General features: G+C 44.7%; 1 protein-coding gene across 1 annotated transcript in view; it reads left to right on the top strand.

Annotated features, from left to right (window-relative positions):
* LOC311222726 (histone-lysine N-methyltransferase NSD3-like) overlaps positions 1-21381 on the top strand; it is a gene marked incomplete at both ends in the record, with an annotated part of 60791 nt that extends 39410 nt beyond the window's left edge. Inside the window, 8 exons of the mRNA XM_084307336.1 lie at positions 10374-10542; positions 16057-16157; positions 16851-16896; positions 17013-17143; positions 17757-17864; positions 19859-19985; positions 20121-20321; positions 21317-21381. Of these exons, the coding sequence (XP_084163462.1) occupies positions 10374-10542; positions 16057-16157; positions 16851-16896; positions 17013-17143; positions 17757-17864; positions 19859-19985; positions 20121-20321; positions 21317-21381 (948 nt within the window). The remainder of the gene's footprint in view (positions 1-10373; positions 10543-16056; positions 16158-16850; positions 16897-17012; positions 17144-17756; positions 17865-19858; positions 19986-20120; positions 20322-21316) is intronic.
* Between the last annotated feature and the right edge of the window lie 5375 nt (positions 21382-26756).

The raw sequence follows: 26756 nt of genomic DNA, 5'->3' as shown, positions 1-26756 counted from the left end.
ACAGGGCGCGGCGTTGAGGGTTAACACGGGTAAGTATCTACGGGAACAACATAGACTAAGAGACGCCGCCCCACACATCACTCTGAGAATAAATCCTGGTTACGAATCCGAACATCTAGGTTCAATGATACAGGAATCCGAGACTCAAAGGTGGGTCTCCACGGAATCTCCGCTAATTTGGAACAGCGCAGATGGGAGTTTCATAAAAATAATGATTTCCTTTTCAGTTTTGGCAAAACCGCAAGTAATCAGATTACCAGGAGACCCTTGCGTTATTCCAGAGGCGGATGCTTTGCTGGAACAGGACATGTTGGCGCGCACCCCGGAACGGTTGTGGTCAAAACACGACACAGATGTGGGTCTAATATTGTCGGCACAGCCAGTGAAGGTCAGGTTAAAGAAGGGTTGTAGACCACCCTTTATCAGACAGTATACAATGAAGCCAGAGTCGGAGGAAGCTATATCACATCAGATTGAGGGACTGTTAAAGGGGGGAGTGCTCGTCCCTTTCAAATCCAGATGTAATACACCTATCCACCCAGTGCTAAAGGCGGACAGGGCTAGGTACAGACTGGTACACGATTTGAGGGCGGTGAACGACGTGGTGTCTGGACCAGAGGCGGAAGTCGCTAATCCACACACCCTCCTGACAAACATCCCGAGTAGCTCGCAGTACTATACGGTCATTGATCTCACGCAGGCATTCTTCAGTGTTCCATTGGAAAAAGAGTCTCAGTATCTGTTTGCTTTTACCCACAGGGGGAAACAATACTCTTACACCCGGTTGCCACAAGGGTTCGCGCACTCGCCGCATTACTTCTCGAAGGCGCTCAAGGAAGACTTGCAAGGAGTGTGCGACACACTACTCAGCACGGTTTTACTGTATGCAGATGACATTCTAATCTGCTCGGATACACGTCAGCAGTGCCATGAGGACTCCATCAAAGTTTTGAGTGGATTAGCCGTGGGAGGCCACAAGGCATCCCGTTCAAAACTGCAGTACTGCCAGCCAAAAGTTGAGTACTTGTCTCGCGTCATTCAAAAGGGCATAAAAAGCATCTCACCCACGCAGCTCGAAGCTGTATCCAAGGCACCTAGGCCATTGACGGTCCGACAGATGATGACGTTTTTAGGGATGACTGGGTACAGCTCTGAGTGGGTGGAGGACTATACGATAGCGACAGCGCCGTTGAGGATGATGATAAAAGAGGCGGGTACAGACAAGCTTCGCGCTCCCTTGACATGGACCGAGGAGGGGGAGGACGCGTTCATAAACATTAAGCGGCTGTTGTTACAGGCCCCTGCCCTGGCGCTGCCGGATTATGAGAAGTGTTTCCACCTATTCGTCTCACATAGAGCGCAGCATGCGACAGCTGTCCTGACTCAAACACAGGGGGGGAGTGGGAAAAAACAACCGATAGCATATTACTCTAGAGCTCTTTCGCCGGTAGAGCAGGGTCTGCCACCTTGTTATCAGGCCCTGGCCGCAGCACATTTGATGTATGAGAAGGCAACGGCCGTGACAATGGGATATGACATTTGCATTTGGACACATCACAAATTGGCAAACTTGATTGAAAGAGGCAAATTTGTTCTGACCAGCCAACGGCAACAGGCTTACATGAGGCTCCTGCAGTACTCGGACGTTACGATAAAAACATGCCACGGCAGTAACCCGGCGGATCTGGTACCACTCCCGAGCGAGGGTCAACCGCATGAGTGTGAGGTGGAGGTACAGGCTTTCGTGAAACTCCGTCCTGATTTGGGAGTCGACCCGCTCGCGATAGCAGAACTCTCACTTTTTGTGGATGGGTCCTGCTATCGGGAGGGGGAAAATTTAAGGTCAGGATACGCCGTCGTACAGTGCAAACCTAACGGAGAAACACTAACAAGAAAGGCCGGACAATGCATGCAACCATGTTCGGCCCAGCTTGCAGAACTAATAGCACTAACAGAAGCATGCATAATAGCTAAAGATCGCACGGTTAACATCTTTACAGACTCTGCGTATGCGCATGGCGTATGCCACCTATTCGCGGCCATTTGGAAGGCAAGAGGCTTTAAGAAATCGGACGGCTCACCGATCCTTCACCACAAGCAGGTTGTGGCGCTTATTCAGGCTGTAAAGTTGCCCAAAAGCATTGCTATCGTAAAGTGCCAGGCACACAGAAAAGACCTGTCCTTTGTGACGACGGGAAACAACGCGGCGGACGAGGCCGCGAAGGCGGCGGCTGCGGTGCCGTCCACGGCTGTTCTGATGTTTGCGGCCGAACTGACGACTGAGGTAACTGAGGATAATTTGAGTGATCTTCAGGACTCAGCCACGCAGGCCGAGAAACAGTCGTGGACGGAGAGGGGGGCTGTAAGGGGGGCAGATGGTCTGTGGAGGAGTCATAACGGTTTGATAGTCGCCTCCATCGATCTTCTGTCCTTAGTGATACCTGAGGCTCATGGTGTTGATCACTGTGGAAGAGCAGAGACCCTGAAACGAATCACGAAAATGGGATTTTGGTCCCCAAAGCTTCAGGCACAAATTGACGTTACACTAGCCAGGTGTTTAACATGCTTACAGGGCAATGTGCGCAAAGGAGTACCGACAGTGGCGGCTTACACACCCCTCCCTGAGGGACCATTCAGACATCTGATTATGGACTATACAGACATGATAACGCCAGTGCAGGGCAAACGATACCTCCTGGTAGTAGAGGACTGCTTTAGTCGCTGGATTGAGGCCATTCCATCTAAACACAAGAACGCGGACACAGTGATCAAGTTCCTGTGTCGCGAGGTCATTCCGAGATTTGGAATTCCCACGATATTACAAAGCGATAATGGCCGCGAGTTCATCGACAAGGTGGTTAAAGGGCTGATGCAGAAATTAGGTATAAGACAGCGCCTTTCCTGTGTCTATAGTCCCGGGTCGCAGGGGAAGGTGGAAAGGGCCAATCTGGTCATTAAAAACAAACTGTTGAAAATCTGTATGCAAACTAAGCTTAACTGGATTGATGCTTTGCCACTTGCTCTGATGGCTATTAGAAGCAGCGTAAACCGCCAAACACAGCTAACACCGCATGAAATGCTTACAGGCCGCAGCATGCCAGCACCGCCATTTAGACACCTGGCTAGGGGCCCGGCATTAGATATTTTTGAGCAAGATCTGAAAAAATATCTTCAGCAAGTGACTAAAATACATGAAGCTGTGTTTCGACAGGAGCAGAGAAAGGAGAGAAAGGGGGAAAAGGAGGCGGAGAAGGAAGCCACCAAACCGAGACTGATCCCTGGGGACTTGGTCTTCGTAAAGGTCCACAAGAGAAAGTGGTCATCACCCCGGAGAGAGGGCCCGTACGAGGTGATCCGATCGACTGGAACGGCAGTCCAAGTCAAAGGATCAGCGACCTGGTTCCACTTCAATCACTGCATAAAGGCCAGCGGCGATCTCTTGGGGGATACAATCGATCGCAGTTATGCAGAACCCGACATGGAGGGTCCGAGACGGCAACTGGAAGGTGCAGTGCCTGCTGATGCTCCCGCAGATGTTGGCAGCAGTGTGCGGACGGTCGGCCGGGCACAACGACGTCATTAAGAACCGTCACGGTCGACCCGTCCTTGAGGATGACGGGTTTGAGTGGGTAGGAGTCCCACGGGGTCCCGCTCAGGCTCAAGTACCAGCAGGCTTTCATGACCAGGCTCAGAATCAGGCGCCCCCTCTTCCCTCCATCGAGGAAGGGGGGGAGAAGATAAGACTACAACCAAACGGGGTGTTTCCCGTAGGACCGCAAGGGCATGTTTTTGATTTTGACCATTCCCCCGTTACAGGCGGGGATACTTACCATTATACTAACGAGCATCGGGTTGTGGGGGTAGATAGGAGAGTTGAGCCTGTCCCGAACCAATCACAGGGGACAGGGGTGAGGGGAAAAAGGGAGGTCAAGGACACTGAGTCGGAAGAGGTGGGGGGACAGGATATGTTCCAGAGGACAGCCGGAACGTTGAGGGACTCAGTGGGCTCACTCTGGGCCAGGTTGAGGGGTTTGCTTCCTTCCGGGGAACAAGATGGGGGCGACTATGACTATGACGAGGAAGACCCGGAGGCTGACCCGATGTATAGGGCGGCTTTAGGGAATGAGTGGTTTAAGTGGGTCCAGTACACGAGCGCGCAGAATCAGATAGAGGATTGTTATGTCTGCTCCAAGGCACGTCCGGATAGGCTGCTGGTGAAGGGCACGAAGTTCAGTTGGGCTCAGTGTGACAGGGACGCAGAGGCATGGGAGGGGCCCCATAATAGTCGCCCTTGGTGCGAGGCAGAGTGTTTGGGGTTTCTCGGCTCTAGTCGTTTTAAGGCGGCAGGAAACGTCACGGATTTCAAGGATGTCACTATGCGGGAACGTTGTAGGAAATTGGATGTACGTGTGCAGGGGGTAGCGACGGGGTTGCCAATACCCAGAGGTGTCAAACTATGGCTGACCAAGGATTTCGAGTGCTTGCAAAAGGAGGGGACCCGGGATGTAGGGGAGGTGGCAGAGGGGCGGTGCACTACTATTTGGAGCATCACGACTAACTGTACGAAAGAAGGAAAGTGTGGACACGGGGTCGTGTTAAAGGGAGTGGACACCAACCCACGGCCTGTAGCTTGCCCTTTTCATGTCCAGGATATGGCACTGGCGGACCAATACTGGCTCTGCGGCGGTAGGAGGTTGAGGAATACACTTCCTTTAGATTGGTCAGGTAGATGTGCCCGGGTTCAGGCGATCATGCCAATGGTGGTCCTACCATTATCAGTGACGGAAGGACCTTCTGAGTCTCCTATCTCTCGAACGAAGCGTAGCTACAAGGCAGACCCAAGGGTGTATCTGGACAGCATAGGACAGCCAAGGGGCATTCCAGCCGAGTTCATGGCTAAGAATGAGATTGCGGCAGGGTTTGAGTCTATTCTGCCATGGATATCGGTCAATAAGAACACCGGGTGGATCAACTATTTGTTTTACAATCAGCAGCGGTATCTCAATTACACCGAGGAGGCGTTGGATGCAATGGGGGACCAGATGCACGCGACCAGTACGGTGGCGTGGCAGAATAGACAGGCTCTGAACTGGTTAATGGCGGAGAAGGGTGGAGTCTGTTCCATGTTTGGACAGTACTGCTGCACATTCATTCCGACGAATGTGGGGCCAGGGGGAAAGTTCTCCGAGGCCATGGCTAAGCTGAAGGATTTGAGGGAGGAGTTGAGGGGGAATTCTGGCCGGAATGAAGAATGGTGGGGGAGTGGGGTGTTGGAAAGATTGGGACAGTGGGGAAGCATAGTGATGCAGACGGGGATATCCATCGGGGTGGCAGGGTTGATATTGGTTCTCCTTTTCTGTTGTGGTATGCCTCTCTTGGGTAGGCTGGTAACTTCACACGTAACGAGCCAAATGCTGATGGTGGGACAGAAAGAGATTGAGCCACAAATCGGGCCATATCCTCAGCTTTATGCTGCCTTAGAGGGAGACGAGGGGATAGAGGATTAGGGGTATGGTGAGGTAGGGACATTTTCTTTTTGTTGGTTCTTTCCTTGGTCTGGGATGGTCTGAGTGCAGTTTTGTTGGTTTATTCCTTTAACTAGGAATTTTAGTCTGATTTTCTAATGATCCTTCGGCATAGAGATTGCAACCATTGAAAATCATTGCATTGTTTTTTATTTTTTTATTATTTTTTGTTTATTTTACTTGTGGTCCTGGTCAAACCGGAATGGGAAGGGGCATCGGCAGAGTGTCGGTTCTGAGCCTGAGGAAGCATTGAGAAGAAGTGGTCTGGGGATCGGTTCTGGGGACTGGAGGGACAAAGGGGGGGGCTAACGCAGTGGGCAAGATGGGCACCTCCCGTCGAAGATGGGGGGGACACGTGGTGAGGTCGGTACCAGCGCCTCCCGTCCAGGCATGGGGACATGCTTCTACGAGGACTGGAGGTGTGGCGTGGTGGTTGCTGTATTGGCAAAATGTGACTTTTGGCAATGCGGTGAGGAGACTATGGCGTGGGCATGGAAGGGGGGCTGAGCGATGGACACTGGGACTCAATGTTATGGAAGAGACAATGTCATTTTTTTTGGGAGGGATGTTCTATGTTTAGTTCTGACGGTCAACTTCTCCTTTCCCTGATGAGAGTCGCGGTTTCCGGCCGGAACTGTGGCTCATTTGGTAAGCGGTGGAGGTTGGGGGGATTTGTCTGTCAGGTTAGGATTATAAATTGGGGTATTTTTTTTTTTTTTTTTTTTGATGTTTTATTATTACTCTTGTTTTGAGCGGTTTTGTGTTTATTGTGAGAACGGTAGTCAGCCTTTGTTGGTCCGTTAGGGGTCCAGTGAATGAAGTAAGGTTTCTTGTTTAGTTAGACGTTCACATTTTCTTGGTTATATGATTTGGGTGGGACTAGGGATAGCCCCAAATGGGGGAATGTTGGGGAAAATGTGTATGAGGTGGACTAGTTTAATATAGGTCAACTAGCAGTGCTGAAAGACGGTCTGGCTGACGTTCTTAAAACAATTTAGAACAGATGGATATTTCAGTACGGCATGTTGTGTGCTGGTAATCTCGTACATTGTGTGCTTTCATATCTTGTTATTTTCTCTCTTTCACACAGGCACAGCACACACACACAGACACACGGACACACACGTACACAGACACACACAGTCGCACAGATATACACACCGACACACACACACACACACACATTCCCTGTGACATAATACACACATACAATACACATACGTCTGTACGCAGACGCACGCACACACAGACACACACACACATACACACACACACACACACACACACACACACACATCTCACTCTCTACATCATATCGTGTGTGGATATCATATCTTGCTTATCTCTCTTCATGTTCTCTCTCCGATGTTAAATCTACGTATCATCTTAATGTACGTCATGTCAGATCTGACATGATGTGATACGTCATCATATCTGTCATGGGGGGGCAGGACTGAGAGGGGATTTAGGGACAGGCAAAGGGATCCAGGACAGAGTGTTTTTTGTTCAAGCTGTGGTGATCCTCTTTGACCCATAGCTCTTGCTGTTAAAGAACTTCTTTTCTTAAATAAATTACCTATTTGTTACAATTGGAAATATCGTCTCCTGCTGTGTTAAACAACCTTTCCACAACACTGTATTTTTAATAGGTAAGTCTAGACTGTAATGGCCATTTTCCAGTACTATTGACTCATTTGCAATTTCAACAAATCTTTTATCTTCTATTGACATCTTCTGCTATCTCGTTGAAATCATCATTATATTGCCTGATCAACATTTCATTCACATCTATGGCATTGATGGAATACCGGTATGCACTTTCATCCAAGTAAGACCATATTGGTCAAGTCCTCCTGCTTTTGGTACAGGAATGAAATGTTCTTTGGCAAGTCCTGAGACGTCTACTGCTGTGAGGCCATGAGATAGAACACAATTGACCTATCTCAAACCACACGCTCTTTTCTTGATCCTCCAATCACAACTCACTTTGGAAGCAACCGTTGTGATTGAAGGATCAAGAAAAGAGGGCGGGTTTGAGATAAGTCTATTCGATTTCATGTCTCGATCTTCTGCATTTTATATGAACGTTTTGTGATGATTGCTTTCATATTTGAGGCAAGGTTAATTTCAATGTAAGTGCATTTCCTCCATGCCATGTACTGTAATACCTTGGGATCCTCTGACTTGATGTTAGGCCATGAGAGTGCCATCTCTCATTCCGTTCCTGGCCAAATTCCCAATCAGGTCTCTGACATCAAGGCCACCTAATCATCCCTTCCCCTTAATTGGCTGATATCAATCCCTGTCTCCTGAGCCGTTCAGCCATTGTGTAGTGTGATGTGTGCCGGGTGCCAGTGTATGGTAGCCATTGAGCCTCCGTAGCCCAAGGTTGGGTGCTACCAGTGGTGGTGAAGGAGGCCATTTCCACCCTACATTGTAAAGCGCTTTTGAGTGTCTAGAAAAGTGCTATATAAATGCAAGTAATTATTATTATTATTCTCAATGTACGCACTGGCAACTTGGTCCTCATTACCCAAAATGTTCTTATCTTCATTCATGAGTTGGCAGCTTCTCACAAGGTCTTGTGCCTGTCCCTCTAGTGTACTGCTTGGGGAAATGCAGCCCATCTCTGTTACTATCAGTTTTAGACCCTATGGCTCAAAGGACATAATATAGGACTGGAATTGTAATACATCACCATCAAATATTGCAATGGATGCACGATATTGATTTTTTGACACCGATACCGATAACTTTATGCTCCTCAAGCCGATAACCGATATTGATAACCGATATTTATTGTATTATAATTTTTTTTGTCTCTGCCTGCGCGAGGAGCGGGCTGTGCTCACACACACTCACTCACACACACACACACACACGGGTGCTGCCGAGTACAGACAGCTCTGCTCACATCATGGCGGACAGAACGAAACGTTCAAAAGTCTGGGTCTATTTTACTAAAGTCGATGCTGACGACGCTCGTTGCCACAAGTGCAACAAGACATTTGCCAGTAATGTATAAGCGTGCTGGTACTTGTCAATGTGGCTGGCGGGGAGATAACGTTATTAGCCTGAGCTCAGAGTAGAATAATGGCTGACAATCCGGAGGTAAATAAACGAACGAGAGCTTCTGATTGGTGGTAAGAAGAAGAGGTGGGTGCAAGCGGTGGGACGTAATTGGCAGATCGACTGTCTGCCTCCGAATGTAACGTGACCACGTCACAGCCAAGAAAGGGAGCGCTGGATTTGTGAAAAACTCCCTGTTCCTAAACCACACGCTATCAATCGTACCACAGTACTGGCAAAACGGGAGGAGGCTATAATAAAAACAAGCGCCCTTCATCCAAATCCACCCACACCGGATTTCTTTTAACCAAAAAATGTATTATATATTATCGGAGCTATCAATAACGTTATCGGGTTTATCGGGATGACGTCATAATTGCTGATATCGGCCCGATAATTATCTGCCCGATAATTATCGTGCATCCTTTGAGGCAATGATGAGAGTTGTTGCTGTCTAACAAGAATATTGGTTCTATAATTTCTGGAGAACATTAGATATATTGTCTACTTCCACCATCCTGTGGTGGTGTTCTAGTCCGTCTGCCTTGGTTTTGTTCAGGAGAGGACAGTGAGCTTGGTTTGAGACCTTGGACCTTTGTGTGTTTTCTCAAATCAGCTTGAGAAGTATTGTAACTTTGAATATATAAATTAGTTGGGGTTTGAAGTGCAAAGTAGATAAATCAACTCCTTTCAGTTGATTTTACATCTTTTTGTATGTTTTTTGTTTCCATGCTGAATGTTTCTCCTGAAATATGATAAGCACATGTATGTTAAGCACTAGATTTAAAGAGGTGGTTCTGCATGACTGCATGTGGGGAAACTACACATTTCCAGATTTGTACATTAGATTAATCAACTAATAGCTATTAGTTGTTGACTAAACATTTATTTAGTTGAGGACAGCCATGGTGTGTGCAAGGGAGACAGATGGGTGCTTGATGGACAGACATGGTGTGTGCGAGGGAGACAGACGGGTGCTTGATGGACAGACATGGTGTGTGTGAGGGAGACAGATGGGTGCTTGATGGACAGACATGGTGTGTGCGAGGGAGACAGACGGGTGCTTGATGGACAGACATGGTGTGTGCAAGGGAGACAGATGGGTGCTTGATGGACAGACATGGTGTGTGCGAGGGAGACAGACGGGTGCTTGATGGACAGACATGGTGTGTGTGAGGGAGACAGACAGGTGCTTGATGGACAGACATGGTGTGTGTGAGGGAGACAGACAGGTGCTTGATGGACAGACATGGTGTGTGTGAGGGAGACAGACCGGTTCTTGATGGACAGACATGGTGTGTGTGAGGGAGACAGACAGGTGCTTGATGGACAGACATGGTGTGTGCCAGGGAGACAGACGGGTGCTTGATGGACAGACATGGTGTGTGCCAGGGAGACAGATGGGTGCTTGATGGACAGACGTGGTGTGTGTGAGGGAGACAGACGGGTGCTTGATGGACAGACGTGGTGTGTGTGAGGGAGACAGACGGGTGCTTGGTGGACAGACATGGTGTGTGCCAGGGAGACAGATGGGTGCTTGATGGACAGACATGATGTGTGCGAGGGAGACAGACGGGTGCTTGATGGACAGACATGTGTGTGAGGGAGACAGACGGGTGCTTGATGGACAGACATGTGTGTGAGGGAGACAGACGGGTGCTTGATGGACAGACATGTGTGTGAGGGAGACAGACGGGTGCTTGATGGAAGTGAGAACACCAGCGGACTAGGAGCTGATGGTGCTAAAGTTCTGATGAGTGTTGGTGTGTTTTCTAGCAGGACTGTGGAGCTAAACCCGAGGCCAGCCCAGAGGAAGAGGAAGAGGAAGAGGGGGATGAAGGGGAAGACGACGCAGAGGAGAGGAGAGGTTCCCCTGCCAGTCGTAGGAGTGAAGAGGGAAGAACGCAGCAGACCTCCTCTCCTGGTTCCCCCCCCAGCAGTCCACCTGGTAAGGAATACATACGTGGACGAAGAACGGGACTAGTTTTACCCAGTGATTGATAATTGTTTGCGACTTTAAATCTCATGTGAATCTGCCATGTCTGTAATTTGTAAAGTAAAGAATTCCTGAAGAAAACATGGCTCCATACATTCCAACACTATTCATGACTATAAGAAATAATCTATAAATAGGAATACATTTAGATACTACTTTGCATCATGTCTGTTAAAGTGGGCATATAATTCAATCCCACTGGATTCAACTTCATGGGAAACTATAGAAAAATAAATGGTCAACAGTAGTACTAATTGTTCTTCAACCTTTGAAGGTCTATGTTATAACCCCAACTATTGGGGTAAATGTATTCGCTTCCCATCAACTAGCTCATACTCTCCAATCATTTAAGGTTTTTGGTTTATACTCGCCAAATGTTCAAATATAGCACAATGGTGGAATTCTGAATAATGGCAGACCTTTTAAATATTGTGAATCCAAATGTTTGGGCAGAGATATCAAACCTTTTCAACTGAGAGGATCTGTGCTCTTTTTCAAGAATTGAAAGTGAAATTGAAGATTTCTAACAAAGGTTTTCTTCTCTACTTGTTTTCTTCTCTACTTGCAGTTGAGATCCCAAGTTTTGAAATTGATAGGCGGGAAAAAGCTCAGAAGAATGACTGAAGTGGAAAAGAAACTAAGAAAATCTCTGAATCCAACAAAAACACAGCTAATCAAATATATAAAAATGATTAATAGTTTATTTATCTGTCCTGCTGTTTGGGGAAAATGATCTGGGAGAAACTTAACTCTGAGGCTTGGGAGTAAAATTTGGGGTACTATTGCATAAGGTGTAAAAAAAAAGGAAAAGAATATATAGAATATACTTACTTAAAATATACATAGAAAATATGTACATAGAATATACATAACACAGAGATGTACATAGAATATACTTACATAGAATATACATAACACAGAGAAAGTTTAAACTAATGTGTCCGAATAGCTCACACATATGCTGGCACAATACGAGAGCGGACATTCTATTCTATGATCTGGAAATTATGGAATTTCCTAAAATCATCTTATTATAAAGTCTATTCCCTCAGACTTGAATGTGGCAGTGGTACAAGCAGGAGGCAAAGACACAAGGCTTTTTATTTATTTTATTTTTTACTCAAAACAACTAAAGCACGGAATACAAACTCACTCAGCTCTGTCGATCAGTCTGTGAACAAAAACCCCGATGGCTCATTAGAGGTGCACTGGCAGGCGTCTCTACATTTCGTAGCCGCATTTCTGCAGACCCCTCTCTGATTGGTTGAACTCCATTTCTGCAGACCCCTCTCTGATTGGTTGAGCGAAGCCCCTCTCTGATTGGTTTAGCTCGTCACGCAGTAAAAGGCGGATGTAATGTTGTCATATCAATCGCGTATAATGTTATTTCGCGTGACTTCGCGGTTTATTCATAACGTTATGCACATTTCACAACACAGCCAGCTGTCAGAAACTGTACATTGTAACGTTATGTTATTTCGCGGCCTGCCCATTTGATGTTCCCAAATCATATTCAGAAAGTATCACAGAGACTTCTATTGACCAAGGAATTAGTTATTATTAGTAAGACACAACATTTCCGTAGCAATTGACCACCAGACTCTTTCTCTTAAGGCATTAACTGGGTTAATTAATATAAATGTTATATTGTAACTGTCTAGTTACACATTGGTTCCGAAACATGTATGTTCCAGGCTGCAATTAAAACTTTGAATCTGAGAGAGCTCTGGTCAGCGAAGCCGGCGAGCGATTATTATTGGTTTTTAATGACAAACCAATTACATAAGCCTATCCAACATATGTGTAAAGGCACACACAACATATTCCAGTTAACGGTATATTTTTTTAATGATTCGTTATGGCGTAATCAATACTTCCATGCGTATAAATTGCGTTCGCGACCTCCATGTTTTGGGGCTATTCATCAGAAAACTCGGATCCGGGATTCGGCTCCCATCCGTCGGGCAAGAACTGTGGGTTTTCAGCCTCTCTCTCTGGAGCTTAACGGAGTTTTGACTCCTGGCTAGAGGAGCTTGTCGCGGCTCATGCACATGCGCGCGCTCGGCCAATCAGAGAGGGGTCTGCAGAAATGCGCTCAACCAATCAGAGAGGGGTCTGCAGAATTGCGGCTACGAAATGTAGAGACGAGCACTGGCAGCCACTTGACTCGCCAATTAGCTGACCTGGTGGCGTGTATCACTTCCGCAACGGATTTAGTCTGACGGCCACGTGACACGCGCGAATCAGTCAGAGCAATATTGTCGCACCATCTTCTGAGTGCAGACGCGCTGCTGTTTAATCACTTTTCCCACTTCAATGACAGAGCTGCTGTTTAATGCTCACTTTTCCCACTTCAATGACAGAGCTGCTGTTTAATGCTCACTTTTCCCACTTCAATGACAGAGCTGCTGTTTAATAATATTGTCGCGTTGTGGAAAGCAGGATGAGAGAGCGTAGATTTCAGTGTGTATCATTTAATCATTTATCATTTAACATTTGACAGGCATACATTGTTGTCATACAGAAGTACAGAATACTTTTATCCAAAATGCTTCTTACTGTTACTGTTAGAGACTGTGCTAGACAAGATAATATACCAGTACCATACAATATACTATGCAATGTACTAATATACAATACGCTATAGTGCAAAGCAGAAATGTAAGGTGTACGAGTTGCAGTGCAAATGCTTCTTACTGGCGCGCTCCAGAGATTTTGGATAAAAGTATTCTGTACTTCTGTATGACAACAATGTATGCCTTTCAAATGTTAAATGATAAATGATTAAATGATACACACTGAAATCTACGCTCGCGTATCCTGCTTTCCACAACGCGACAATATTATTAAACAGCAGCTCTGTCATTGAAGTGGGAAAAGTGAGCATTAAACAGCAGCTCTGTCATTGAAGTGGGAAAAGTGAGCATTAAACAGCAGCTCTGTCATTGAAGTGGGAAAAGTGATTAACACTTTGAGCGCCACGCCTGGTTTTCCTTTTTACCGGCTGAATGCCACCATCGGCGCCAATGTTAACGTTAATATCGCCTAATCTATGTTTTAAATTATGGCTATGTGTCTAATCTGCCCATCGCATTATCAAAGACTATTTTCCAGTCAGTGCTGTCAAGGCAGATTGTTCTTTTATCGCGTCGTTTCCATTTCAGAGCAGTTAGAAAAGCCCCCGTTTTGATATAAAAAACAGCTCATTCTGGAGCATTCTATGAAAATCTATCTAAATGAAAGTCTTTTATTGGAATATTCCACAACGTTGATATTCGTCGGCCTTTTTATGAATCGTTTTCAAATAAACGCTAGATGATCAATATTATACGTGCACGCAAGCACATTACGGCCGCGCACGGATAATCGCCTCGTTGATTTCCTCTCTGACTTTTACAGTGAAACCGAAAGAAGACATTTCACAAAACAGCCTATATCTTCATCAAACTTACTCTGATTATCCTAACACTGATAACATAGAGTCCTTACCTGACATCAGATGGTATCCAACTGGTATATTCCAATTCCTGATCACCATTCGAAAAAATCGATACGTGTATGGATCCAACGCGATACTGTAGAACTCCATGATCAGCGGGGATCTGAGGTTCCAGAATGAACTGTGGTAACCCCGGCTGGATCAGTGGACTGGAAAATGTGGAGTACCGGATTTCTTTCCCCATTCATTTTCATTGAGTCCATTCCAAAATCACTTATGTCATCTGGGAGACGACAGGGGGCGCTTTTTTCCACAGTGATCGCCGGCGCCGCTCGGCTATACTCGGGTGATGCAATAATTTTTCAGATCGCTAAAAAAGAAAAAAATCCGAGAAATCTCGTGAGTGGCATTCAACGTCACTATTAAAAACCCGAGATATCTCGTGAGTGGCACTCAAAGTGTTAAACAGCAGTGCGTCTGCACTCAGAAGATGGCGCGACAATATTGCTCTGACTGATTCGCAGCGGCAACGCTGCCGCGGGGGCGTGCCACGCGTGTCACGTGGCTGTCGCGGCCAATCAGGCGAACCCGGAAACCGAAATCCGACTAAATCCGTTGCGGAAGTGATACACGCGACCTGGTGAGTCAAGCGACATATCTCAAGCCCGCCCTCTTTTCTTGATCCTCTAATCACAACCGTTGCTTCCCTTCCCCTAACAGTTGTGATTGGAGGATTGAGAAAAGAGGGCAGTCTTGAGATGGGTCAAGTGGCCCTCTCCCATAATGTAATTTAAAGATGAACGACCTTGACCAAGATTCATGTGATGAATGTAAAAAGAAAAGAAAAAAATGATTATTACCATTGCATGTATGTGTGCCAAAAGACTGTTGGCTACCAACTGAAAAAAACATTGATGCCATAACAGGAGAAACATGGCTGAAAAACAATTATGAAATATTAATCATGGGATTACTCTTTTTCCAATTGTCCTGAAAAAACTGCTAGAGCCTTTATTATGTATTAATTCTTTCTTTTTTTCCCCTTAATTTTGTGTATGTATTTACTTTTGATTCTATGTGAATAACAACGTGAAACTCTCTTTCAATGGATTAATGTGTATTAGTTTAGTTGAAATTAAGAATGGGCTTAATTTGAGTTTAAATCTTAAAAGATCAATAAAAGTTCAAGAAAAAAATCCAGCACAATTTGCCTGCTGTGTTTTCTCAGACTGAGGTCGCCTGATAATACTAACCAAATGCACATTGCTGTTTTTTAGTAGCAAAACTGGCTTTGCAGTACATTTTGAAGAGAAACAGTTGCTTCCTTTTAGCATCCCAAGACGTTGCAGGCTGCACATACCTCTTAATGATTTTGTTGATTCATAATTGACCTTTTGTAATGATTTATAATTGACAAATTACATTTAATCACGATTCCGAGGGAAGCAACAGTTGTGATTGGAGAATCAAGAAAAGACTGCAGGGCTTGAGATAGGTCAATTGAACAAGGACACACATGGATGTGGAGCATTGTTGAATGGATTGGACTGCTCTTACAGTGTCATCCCTTTGAGCTGCCACTAAGGGCAGAGTGGCTAACCATGAGTGACTGAGTGAGTGATCGATTGATTGCTGGTCTGTGAAGTGCTTTGCATCTAAACTTATAATAGTATTACTTAATTTTTTGCTTTAGGCAGTGAGCTTAGTGGTGTTTAGAATTCTTCTGAGGTGCCATCTTGATATGTCTGCCACCAGAAAGGTTATACATTGTATGCATCATAACAGTCAATCTCAATGTCACGACACATCGGTAAGAATTCCTCCCTCGAAAAGGTACCTCCAGAAAACGCAGAGGATGGGGGAGTGATTTTCGATTCCACGAGGTTCCCACGTGATCCTAGTCGTTTGCCAATAGTACCGTCCTGTAATGTATGTTTGGCTGTTGAATGTTTGCTGATTTGAAGGAGTTGAAGAATATCGTTAGAAAGGTGTGTAACTTCATGTTTGACATGCACACTCGTTTTCAGGTTCTCAGGAGAGGAAACAGCAGAGGCGTTCGGTGAGGAGCAGGTCTGAGTCGGAGAGAGGCAGTGACCCCGTCCCTAAGAAGAAAACCAAGAAGGAGCAGGTACCAGTCCTAACACTTCAGTCTAAACTCTGCTCAGACTGACCACCTACTACCTCTCACCTGAATGGAAACACCCTCTAACCAGAGGCGGTGTACAGTAGTTGTGATTTCAGACCCCCTCCTCTGGAACCCTGCTGGCCTAGGATCACATCTGACATGATCACAGATCACATCTGAAGAACCCTTAATCCTGTGCCTCCACCCCCTGTTTACCTGTCTGCCTTCCTATTACATATGAATTATGAATATTGGAATGGACTACACACTCCTTATTTGTGAAACAACTACCGTACTTTTCGCACTATAAGCCGCACCTGACTATAAGCCGCAGCAGCTAAATTGAATGATGTGTACATATATAAGCCGCACTGGACTATAAGCCGCAGGTGTTTTAATGTTTAATTACCATATGTAATTAGCATTGGGACACAATACTGTCAGACAAATAACAAGAATTAACTCATTTACAAGTTGTATTAAGTTTAGCAAATAAGGGAACAGATTAATAACATTTCAATGCAGTCAAAAAAACCAATATTTAGATTTTTACATTTTCGGGTTTGGTCACGTCGAGTCACATATAAGCCGCACCGTTATATAAGCCACAGGGTCGAAATGGGGGGAAAAGCCGCGGCTTATAGTCCAAAAAGTACGGTATTCCTAACCTAACCCAACCTTTTAACTCAATCACAGGCCGAGGCGGCTCCCGAGACGGCGCTGAGGACGGGCTCACAGAAAGGTACGGGAACCTTTTTTCCTTTCAATCACGACCAAGAGCCCCTCGCTCTCTACAGTGGCACTCCTGTATATCTGAGCTGTGTGTATCATTTTGCTCTGTGCCTGTGTGATCATCAGGGGCCAGTGAGATCTCTGATGCCTGCAAGCCCCTGAAGAAGCGCAGTAGAGCCTCTACAGACGTAGAGATGGCCTCGTCTCAATACCGAGACACATCTGACTCGGACTCCAGAGGCCTTAATGACCCCCAGGTTGGCTGGACATGCGCGCACACACACACACACACACACACACACACACTAGAGGTGGGAATTTGCAGAGAGCTCCTGATATAATACTGTCACAATACTTGGGCCAATATTATGATAATGTCATTCTTGATGTTTTATATTACATAAAGTGCTTCCCTTTATTGTTATTGCAATTTATCACTTTTTATTTGTTTTTCTTTTGACTGCAGCAGATACTTGAATAGTATCCCTTAATGATAGAGAATGTATGCATTTGTTACACTTTGGAGCAAAAGAAATCATGGAATAGAAAACTAGATAAAACCTAAGGGCTTTCAGACTTCCAAGCAATAGAGGTTTTTAAGAATTATGGTTTTTAAGAATATCATTTGATATGAATTTGATGAACATGTTCTCTTCATTTAAAAAGCTTTAAAATGGTACAATGAAAACGACCACAACACTCATATGGATACAATACAATACATGACGACATACCAAGTCAACATCTTCCCCCACCTGCGTGATATACACACTAACAATGCAGAAAAATTATATTTCATTCTTTATTTCTCATCCAGACAAAAAAGGAGAAAAAATAAACTGCATTAATATCTATGTCTCTGTCTCCCAGGGTTTGTTTGGGAAGAGTCTAGATAGTCCAGCAGCAGCCGATGCAGATGCCTCAGACACTCAGTCAGTGGACTCCAGTCATGCCGGGAGGAGAGACACAGTGTGCCAGGTGGGGACTGCCTTTTTGTTTAGTTTTTTTTATCACTGTTACACTATTTCTGTAAAAGTAATATGGTTACTTGTTAAACTGCCTTTGTGTGTGTGTGTGTGTGTGTGTGTGTGTGTGTGTGTGTGTGTGTGTGTGTGTGTGTGTGTGTGTGTGTGTGTGTGTGTGTGTGTGTGTGTAGATCTGTGAGGTGTACGGAGAGGGCCTGGTGGTGTGTGAGGGGGACTGCTGTAGACGGTTTCACCTGGACTGTCTGGGCCTGCCCTCCCTGCCCGACGGCAAGTTCACCTGCTTGGAGTGTAGAAACGGTGAGAAACGAGACTCCCGAATCGTCGCAAATGCCAAATGGTTTTCTAACACGATTAGAGCTCTGCCTGATCTACCACGCCTGATCTCTCTCTCTCGTGTTTCTCTCTTTTCTTCCCCGCTCCTTTCTCCCCCAGGCGCTCATTCTTGTTTCAGCTGTAAGACGTCGGAAGGGGAGGTGACCCCCTGCTCTGTGACCGGCTGCGGCTGTTACTACCATGACGACTGTGTCCGTAAACTCCCAGGGACCACCGGGGCTCCGGACGGGAGCTTCTCCTGCCCTCAGCACACCTGTTCCACCTGCTGCCTGGAGAGAGACCTGCAGCGGGCCAGCAAAGGTGCGGAAGCGACGGCTAAATATATAGATACCTCCTGTTCTCCCAGGCCTCTCGGTTTTGGGACTTTCATGCAAATGTGGTTTCCTTCCAATATTTTTTTAAATGGCATTAGACCGCCGCAACACTTCCGGTATTCTGAAATCATGGGAGAGAGAGAGAGAGCGCGGGGAGAATATGAATGAATGTGGATGAGAGCCTTGACATTAAGTGGTTGTAGCTATGGCTGTGGGGGGTGCTGGAGACATGATCCAATAGACTTGTATACGCCTGAGTCTCCTGAACACGGAGAGACCAATCCCAAGTTGATTTGAACTTTCTCGGTCGAGCTATAGTCACTTTTCCGCACCTACTCCCCGAACTCTGCATGCACAGATTGCCCACGGAGTCTGGATTGTCCTTAGATCGATCTGCACATGCAGAGTTTGGGGAGTAGGTGCGAAAAAGTGATTATAGCTCGGCCGAGAAAGTGCAGATCGACTTGGGATTGGTCTCTCCGTGTTCAGGAGACTCAGGCGTATAAAAGTCTATTTGGATCATGTCTCCAGCACCCCCACAGCCGCTACAACCACTTAATGTCAAGGCTCCCATCCACATTCATTCATTTTCTCCCTCCGCTCTCTCTCCCATGAGCTCAATGTAACGCGGAAGTGCAGTGGTCTATGCACTGTAATGAATGGTTGGTGGCATGAAAGTAAAACTCAATATTAAAGGTGCTGTATATAAAAGTGGTCTACATGTTAAAATAAGAGACTGGCCCCGGAAACCCTTTTTCGGTCCCGACCCATAGTCTAAGAAACCTTGCACGTGGGAGTCCCACACTAATGCCATTACTCTCCTACAGGGGACTGTTCATCTGTGTCGGATATGTGGCCTTGAGCTAGTGAAGGAGAAAACGACCACAACACTCATATGGATACAATACAATACATGACGACATACCAAGTCAACATCTTCCCCCACCTGCGTGATATACACACTAACAATGCAGAAAAATTATATTTCATTCTTTATTTCTCATCCAGACAAAAAAGGAGAAAAAATAAACTGCATTAATATCTATGTCTCTGTCTCCCAGGGTTTGTTTGGGAAGAGTCTAGATAGTCCAGCAGCAGCCGATGCAGATGCCTCAGACACTCAGTCAGTGGACTCCAGTCATGCCGGGAGGAGAGACACAGTGTGCCAGGTGGGGACTGCCTTTTTGTTTAGTTTTTTTTATCACTGTTACACTATTTCTGTAAAAGTAATATGGTTACTTGTTAAACTGCCTTTGTGTGTGTGTGTGTGTGTGTGTGTGTGTGTGTGTGTGTGTGTGTGTGTGTGTGTGTGTGTGTGTGTGTGTGTGTGTGTGTGTAGATCTGTGAGGTGTACGGAGAGGGCCTGGTGGTGTGTGAGGGGGACTGCTGTAGACGGTTTCACCTGGACTGTCTGGGCCTGCCCTCCCTGCCCGACGGCAAGTTCACCTGCTTGGAGTGTAGAAACGGTGAGAAACGAGACTCCCGAATCGTCGCAAATGCCAAATGGTTTTCTAACACGATTAGAGCTCTGCCTGATCTACCACGCCTGATCTCTCTCTCTCGTGTTTCTCTCTTTTCTTCCCCGCTCCTTTCTCCCCCAGGCGCTCATTCTTGTTTCAGCTGTAAGACGTCGGAAGGGGAGGTGACCCCCTGCTCTGTGACCGGCTGCGGCTGTTACTACCATGACGACTGTGTCCGTAAACTCCCAGGGACCACCGGGGCTCCGGACGGGAGCTTCTCCTGCCCTCAGCACACCTGTTCCACCTGCTGCCTGGAGAGAGACCTGCAGCGGGCCAGCAAAGGTGCGGAAGCGACGGCTAAATATATAGATACCTCCTGTTCTCCCAGGCCTCTCGGTTTTGGGACTTTCATGCAAATGTGGTTTCCTTCCAATATTTTTTTAAATGGCATTAGACCGCCGCAACACTTCCGGTATTCTGAAATCATGGGAGAGAGAGAGAGAGCGCGGGGAGAATATGAATGAATGTGGATGAGAGCCTTGACATTAAGTGGTTGTAGCTATGGCTGTGGGGGGTGCTGGAGACATGATCCAATAGACTTGTATACGCCTGAGTCTCCTGAACACGGAGAGACCAATCCCAAGTTGATTTGAACTTTCTCGGTCGAGCTATAGTCACTTTTCCGCACCTACTCCCCGAACTCTGCATGCACAGATTGCCCACGGAGTCTGGATTGTCCTTAGATCGATCTGCACATGCAGAGTTTGGGGAGTAGGTGCGAAAAAGTGATTATAGCTCGGCCGAGAAAGTGCAGATCGACTTGGGATTGGTCTCTCCGTGTTCAGGAGACTCAGGCGTATAAAAGTCTATTTGGATCATGTCTCCAGCACCCCCACAGCCGCTACAACCACTTAATGTCAAGGCTCCCATCCACATTCATTCATTTTCTCCCTCCGCTCTCTCTCCCATGAGCTCAATGTAACGCGGAAGTGCAGTGGTCTATGCACTGTAATGAATGGTTGGTGGCATGAAAGTAAAACTCAATATTAAAGGTGCTGTATATAAAAGTGGTCTACATGTTAAAATAAGAGACTGGCCCCGGAAACCCTTTTTCGGTCCCGACCCATAGTCTAAGAAACCTTGCACGTGGGAGTCCCACACTAATGCCATTACTCTCCTACAGGGGACTGTTCATCTGTGTCGGATATGTGGCCTTGAGCTAGTGAAGGAGAATGGGAGGGATGTTGTTTCCTATGTTATCCTGGATGCTTCCCCATGTGTTTATTCAGATTATTTTTTACACCTTGTCACTTAACTCCATGATCTGTTCCTCTTAGCTGTAACCCGTGTCGGCACGTTCCCCAGGACCCCGGTCTCCTTCCTCCATTGCAGTGCCTTCTAGTGGGGCATTGTAACGTTTTCCCAGTCATTCTCAGAATATGGCCATTTTGTTCTATGCAATAACGACTTCAGTAACATTTCACGAGTGATAATGTGTCATCTGTGAAAACATCAGTGATTCTGTATTGGATATTCTGTGTATTAATATGATGTTATATGTTTCATTTTCATAGCGGTCCCCGAACAGCAGAGCTGTGAAATGTAACTGGTTATATCCACCATATTACTAGTGTTATGAATGAAAAGGGCTGTTACACTGCACTCCTCTCACTCAACCTCTACTGTTTGAACTTGTGTAAAGAGGACAAGGGTTCATGTCATGTTGATACAATTGAGATCATTTTAATAGTGACTCGAGTGCAGTGTACACAGCCCCTATACTGTATATGTCGGGGACAAGCCTCTTTTTTTTTTCTTCTTTTTTTTTTTTTCTCTGTTTGTGCTCTAACAATGTGTGTATGTTCTCTCTCTCTTGTGGAATCATGGGTATTTTTAGTTTGACTGCGGCTCACTACCGTCTCTCCCTGTGTGTCTTGTGTAGGGCTATTAGTGCAGGACCTTACTGACACCATATTAAGTTCATATGCCTATAAGTCCCACTACCTACTGACTGAGTCAAATCGTGCTGAGTTGAAATTACCTATGATTCCCTCTTCTTCGTCAGCTACCAAAAAGAATATTGGGAAAGGTAACTGAACACTTTACTCTTTTCTCCTCCTTGTCTCCTTGTTGTATGTGTTTGTGCCTGCTCCCAGATTTTGTTTACTTTCTCTTTAAAAAAAAAAGTACTTTTTTTACTGCATCTCTCTTTTTGAAGCCTCGCGACGCTAGGTTAATTAACTGGTTACACGCTGCAGTTAATTTTAACACGTGGCGCAAAATAACCTCTGGCAAATTCCCTCCCCTAACCCCTAATCTCTGCTGATAACGGGTCTCCAGCTGCTTATGCTTCATGTGGTGCTAGTCGTTTGTTTTTTAATCGGTCGACCTATGCACATATAGGGCTGTGGGCGATACAGCAAAAATGTCATGTTGAATTTTTCTTTTCTTTTTTTCTGACGGTATAACGATATTTGATGGTATTCGGTCTTCCCCAAATTGCATTGTGATGTGACATCTTTTGATGTCCCTTTTTTTTTTGTTTTTTTTTTTTTTTAAATCATTTAAACAAAATTGTCTTGTCATTCAAAATGGTCTATTCTTATTCAGTTTCCAAATTCTTTGTAACACTACTTGCACATTTTTTATATATTTATAATTTATATCTTTTTTTTGTATTGTTAAAATGCATAGCTTTGTGTGGATCCATGAGGGTATACTTTGAAATACAGTATACCCCCCAGCCCTAAGTGCATACCTATGAATATATGTTATATATATATAATAATATTAATAATAATAATATATAATATAAGCTGATCTTTTCCCTGTATGATGATATGATTGGCGGTGTAGACTGGGGGTGCTATGGCATACTGCCCTGTGGACTTACTGATACTGAATTCTTTGGGTTGTTTTATGTCCTGTCTGTGGTGTGTGGGGCTTATTGTCACTGGAGGCATTCTGCTTCTATGCTTTAGCACTCTGGGCTTGTATTAATTTGAAACAGGCTTTGCTCTATCTCACTTCCGTTTGCTGACTGCAACTAAGGGTGTTTTCACATATTAGTCATTTTTAGGCCCTGTCATTTTCGGTAAAACGAAAACAGAGATTTTAGAAAACACATTTTAAAGTTTTTTTTAAATATCCGTTTCAGTGGATCCGTGTAGCCATGTTAAACTTATCGTCTATCTAGTGCAGGGGTCGGAAATTAAAAAGTGTTTAATATTTCCATCAACTAAAATATACGTCACACCCCGTGCCTCTCCCTGCCGTCTGCAGGTGGATAATCTTGAGTTTCCGACCTCCCAGTAAGCTAACCATGGACAAAAAATAAAAATAAAAGTCTCAGAGGAAAATAGAGGGTTTTATTCAGCATGGACAGATTAATTTGCTTTCACTACTAATGATGCAGGCTTACCTGTATGCTTAATATGTGGTGGGAAATTAGCGAACAACATCTAAAGCATGTATTTAACAAACTCAAACATTTTCTAAACACGGTTTATATTAACTTAAAATAAACAAAAAATCTACTTATGTCGACAAAAATGTCCAATAGGCCTAACTAAATAACGGATACACACAAAACGCTGAAAACAACCAACTGTACTAACGAAGCAACAAGTATTTTTAATGAGGCTATTATTATTGTTTTGCAACAAGATACATAGAACATAAATATCCTGCCAAGCAGCGCGGCTGAATCTGTCTGATGGATGAATCTGTCTGACGGCGCACTGGAGTAGATAGAGAAACTATATGAAATATAGAAATACTGTAGATGCGTTCGTTAGAGAAAAATAATTTCAATAATATATGCCTTATTCTATGCACACTGCCAGCCAGCCTTTATGCGTCGGAGAGATACACTTAAAATTTTGACAGAAGATAAGCTCCTGATTCAGATACAATTTAACACAAACTGTTCCAAAGATATTTAATGTTTGTCAGCATATTTTCACACCGCCAACAAAGTACTTGGTCCGTTGTCTCTTATTGGTATTTTCTGTCACTACATTATTTTACTTTTCAGTTGCTGCCACCAATGAAAATCCGCTCGCTAAGCATGCTCAGACTGTTGTTCTATGGTATTTGAGATATCACTTATCGCCACCTACTGGCCCGGCATGCTTGTTGGAGCAATTTATATGCGTTTCTCTACATTTACGTCTGGACGGAGGTATTTTTTAAAACCCTGCCATGTCGACAAGGATTTTTCTTTTCTTCTTTTTGGCGCGTGAGTTTTGAAAAATATCCATATACGTGTAGTCAAGGCCTTAGACAAACTGAACTCTGTACTTTTTTAAGTGGACCAGTCCAGACTCTGTACTCTTTTTTTTTTAAGTGGACCAAAAAGAGGACCAAGACTAAATTAACTCAGTCCTCTTTAGTGTTCACATTGTACTCTATTGTGAAAGAGAACTCGGATCCTTTTCTTGTTCACTTCAGCTCTGATGAGATCCCAGTCCGCTTTCTGTTCACACACCTACATCGACCAAAACCCTTTACGGCTGTTATGGACCGCAGTTTTGCGCTTTGTGATGTTAGGAGATATATCAACATCATTAGGACATTTATTATTGAATTTGATCAGGCGTATCGTTGTTTAATATGATTGGCAATGAGCAAGAGTCATTAGTATTGATTTATGCAAACTATCAGAAGTACTAATAACTAGGGCTGTAACTTTGGAGATTAATTTAAAGCATTAAAATAAATTAATCTAGATTAATCTATGGAGCGAAAAATCTTCAACGTTCTGAACTTTCAGCAGTATATTTGCTTGTTCTTTTTTTGCATTGACTTATGCACCTTTTTGAAAATCATCTGACATGAAGATGGAACACATTTTTGTTAATATGATTTATATTACTGGTAGTCTTTGAATCTAAATATACTTTCTTTGTGTTGATTTTACATTAACTCCATGATTTTACTCAAGTAAATATCTGTTACAAGCTTCGGTTTTAAGTAGAAAATTTTTATTTTTAATCTAGATTAATTACAGAAAATTGAGATTAATTAGTGAATTTCTTTTAATCTATTGACAGCACTACTAATAACTAATAAATGAAAAAATAATCTCACGTTTAGGTCTCGTTAGTTACATTGAAAGGCTGTGATTGGCAGTATCATAACATTATGACCTTACCGAGTTTGAAATGTCATATCTGGAACAGGGAGTATCCTAAAGTGGGATTGTGGAGTACAGTCGTTGAGCATGATTGCTGGGCTGCCATGAAACCTCCAAGTAAGTGTGTCCACTGTCCATGAGACCATGACACAATAATCCTGATGGACATTAGCTAATTTGACAATTATTTTTAGCCCATTATTTATCTCTAGCCTACAGTGTTTGAAAATAGTGTTTTTGTCTTGGAATAAGGCTCTACTGTTTGAGATAACACTGAGATATTTACTTGCGCGTTCATCAGTAAACAGTGAACCCCTACAAGTGAACCAAGAGCACTTGGTGTTCACAATGCGCACGCAGGGCTCCCCACCAAACGGACTCAAAAGCGAACCCCACTCGCACCACCTCTTGATGGTCTCAACTCGGTTCGCTCGTCGGGGGTCTGAGCTCGTTCACATACCATATCAGAGAAACAAAATGCTGAGTCGAGGTCTGAGTCCATTTAAGAGGCTGAAACGGACCAAGTGTGAAAACACCCTAAGTTTTATTTTGGACTCAAATTACCTGATGAATCTTTTGGCTCTCCTCCATTCCTTGAGCCACAGGCCGCCCTGGATGGGAATACAACACCAGCAAATGGTTATCATAAATCATAGATAAAGAGTCACAAAATATGAGCTAGGACCACATGAAACCTTGTCTCTTCAATTTGATAGATATAATTAATTAAAGTGGCAAATTAGCCTTTTGTTGGAAATGTGATTCCATGCAAGGCGGCCTGGGCAAGAGGTGGTATACGTAAAGGGAAATGTTTGCATTAATTTGCCAGACTGCATGTCTGCTTTTTGCCAATATGTTATTATTTTGAATCTACCTGTCTGTAATTACGTTTAAATTGATATGTTTGTGTTTCATCCCTGTGCTACTGCATGTATTGATTATAAACTGGCCCTGGTACTATACTCTGATTCTGACCATCAGACCTGCAATAGGAATTAGAACTGACCTGATAAAAGTGTTTTTTGTGGAGTGGCAGGTTACCCTCTATTGAGTTTGTAAATATCCTCTTGACTCCTTACATCTAAAACACATGATCGTACGTGACAAAAACCAGATTGGCCCTTTCCACCTTCCCCTGCGACCCGGGACTATAGACACAGGAAAGGCGCTGTCTTATACCTAATTTCTGCATCAGCCCTTTAACCACCTTGTCGATGAACTCGCGGCCATTATCGCTTTGTAATATCGTGGGAATTCCAAATCTCGGAATGACCTCGCGACACAGGAACTTGATCACTGTGTCCGCGTTCTTGTGTTTAGATGGAATGGCCTCAATCCAGCGACTAAAGCAGTCCTCTACTACCAGGAGGTATCGTTTGCCCTGCACTGGCGTTATCATGTCTGTATAGTCCATAATCAGATGTCTGAATGGTCCCTCAGGGAGGGGTGTGTAAGCCGCCACTGTCGGTACTCCTTTGCGCACATTGCCCTGTAAGCATGTTAAACACCTGGCTAGTGTAACGTCAATTTGTGCCTGAAGCTTTGGGGACCAAAATCCCATTTTCGTGATTCGTTTCAGGATCTCTGCTCTTCCACAGTGATCAACACCATGAGCCTCAGGTATCACTAAGGACAGAAGA

Source organism: Notolepis coatsorum, assembly GCF_963971535.1.
Source record: "Notolepis coatsorum genome assembly, chromosome: 1".
Taxonomy (NCBI): Eukaryota; Metazoa; Chordata; class Actinopteri; order Aulopiformes; family Paralepididae; genus Notolepis; species Notolepis coatsorum.
The sequence above is the reverse complement of the archived record's forward strand: the minus strand, read 5'-3'. Positions and strand labels throughout refer to the sequence as shown.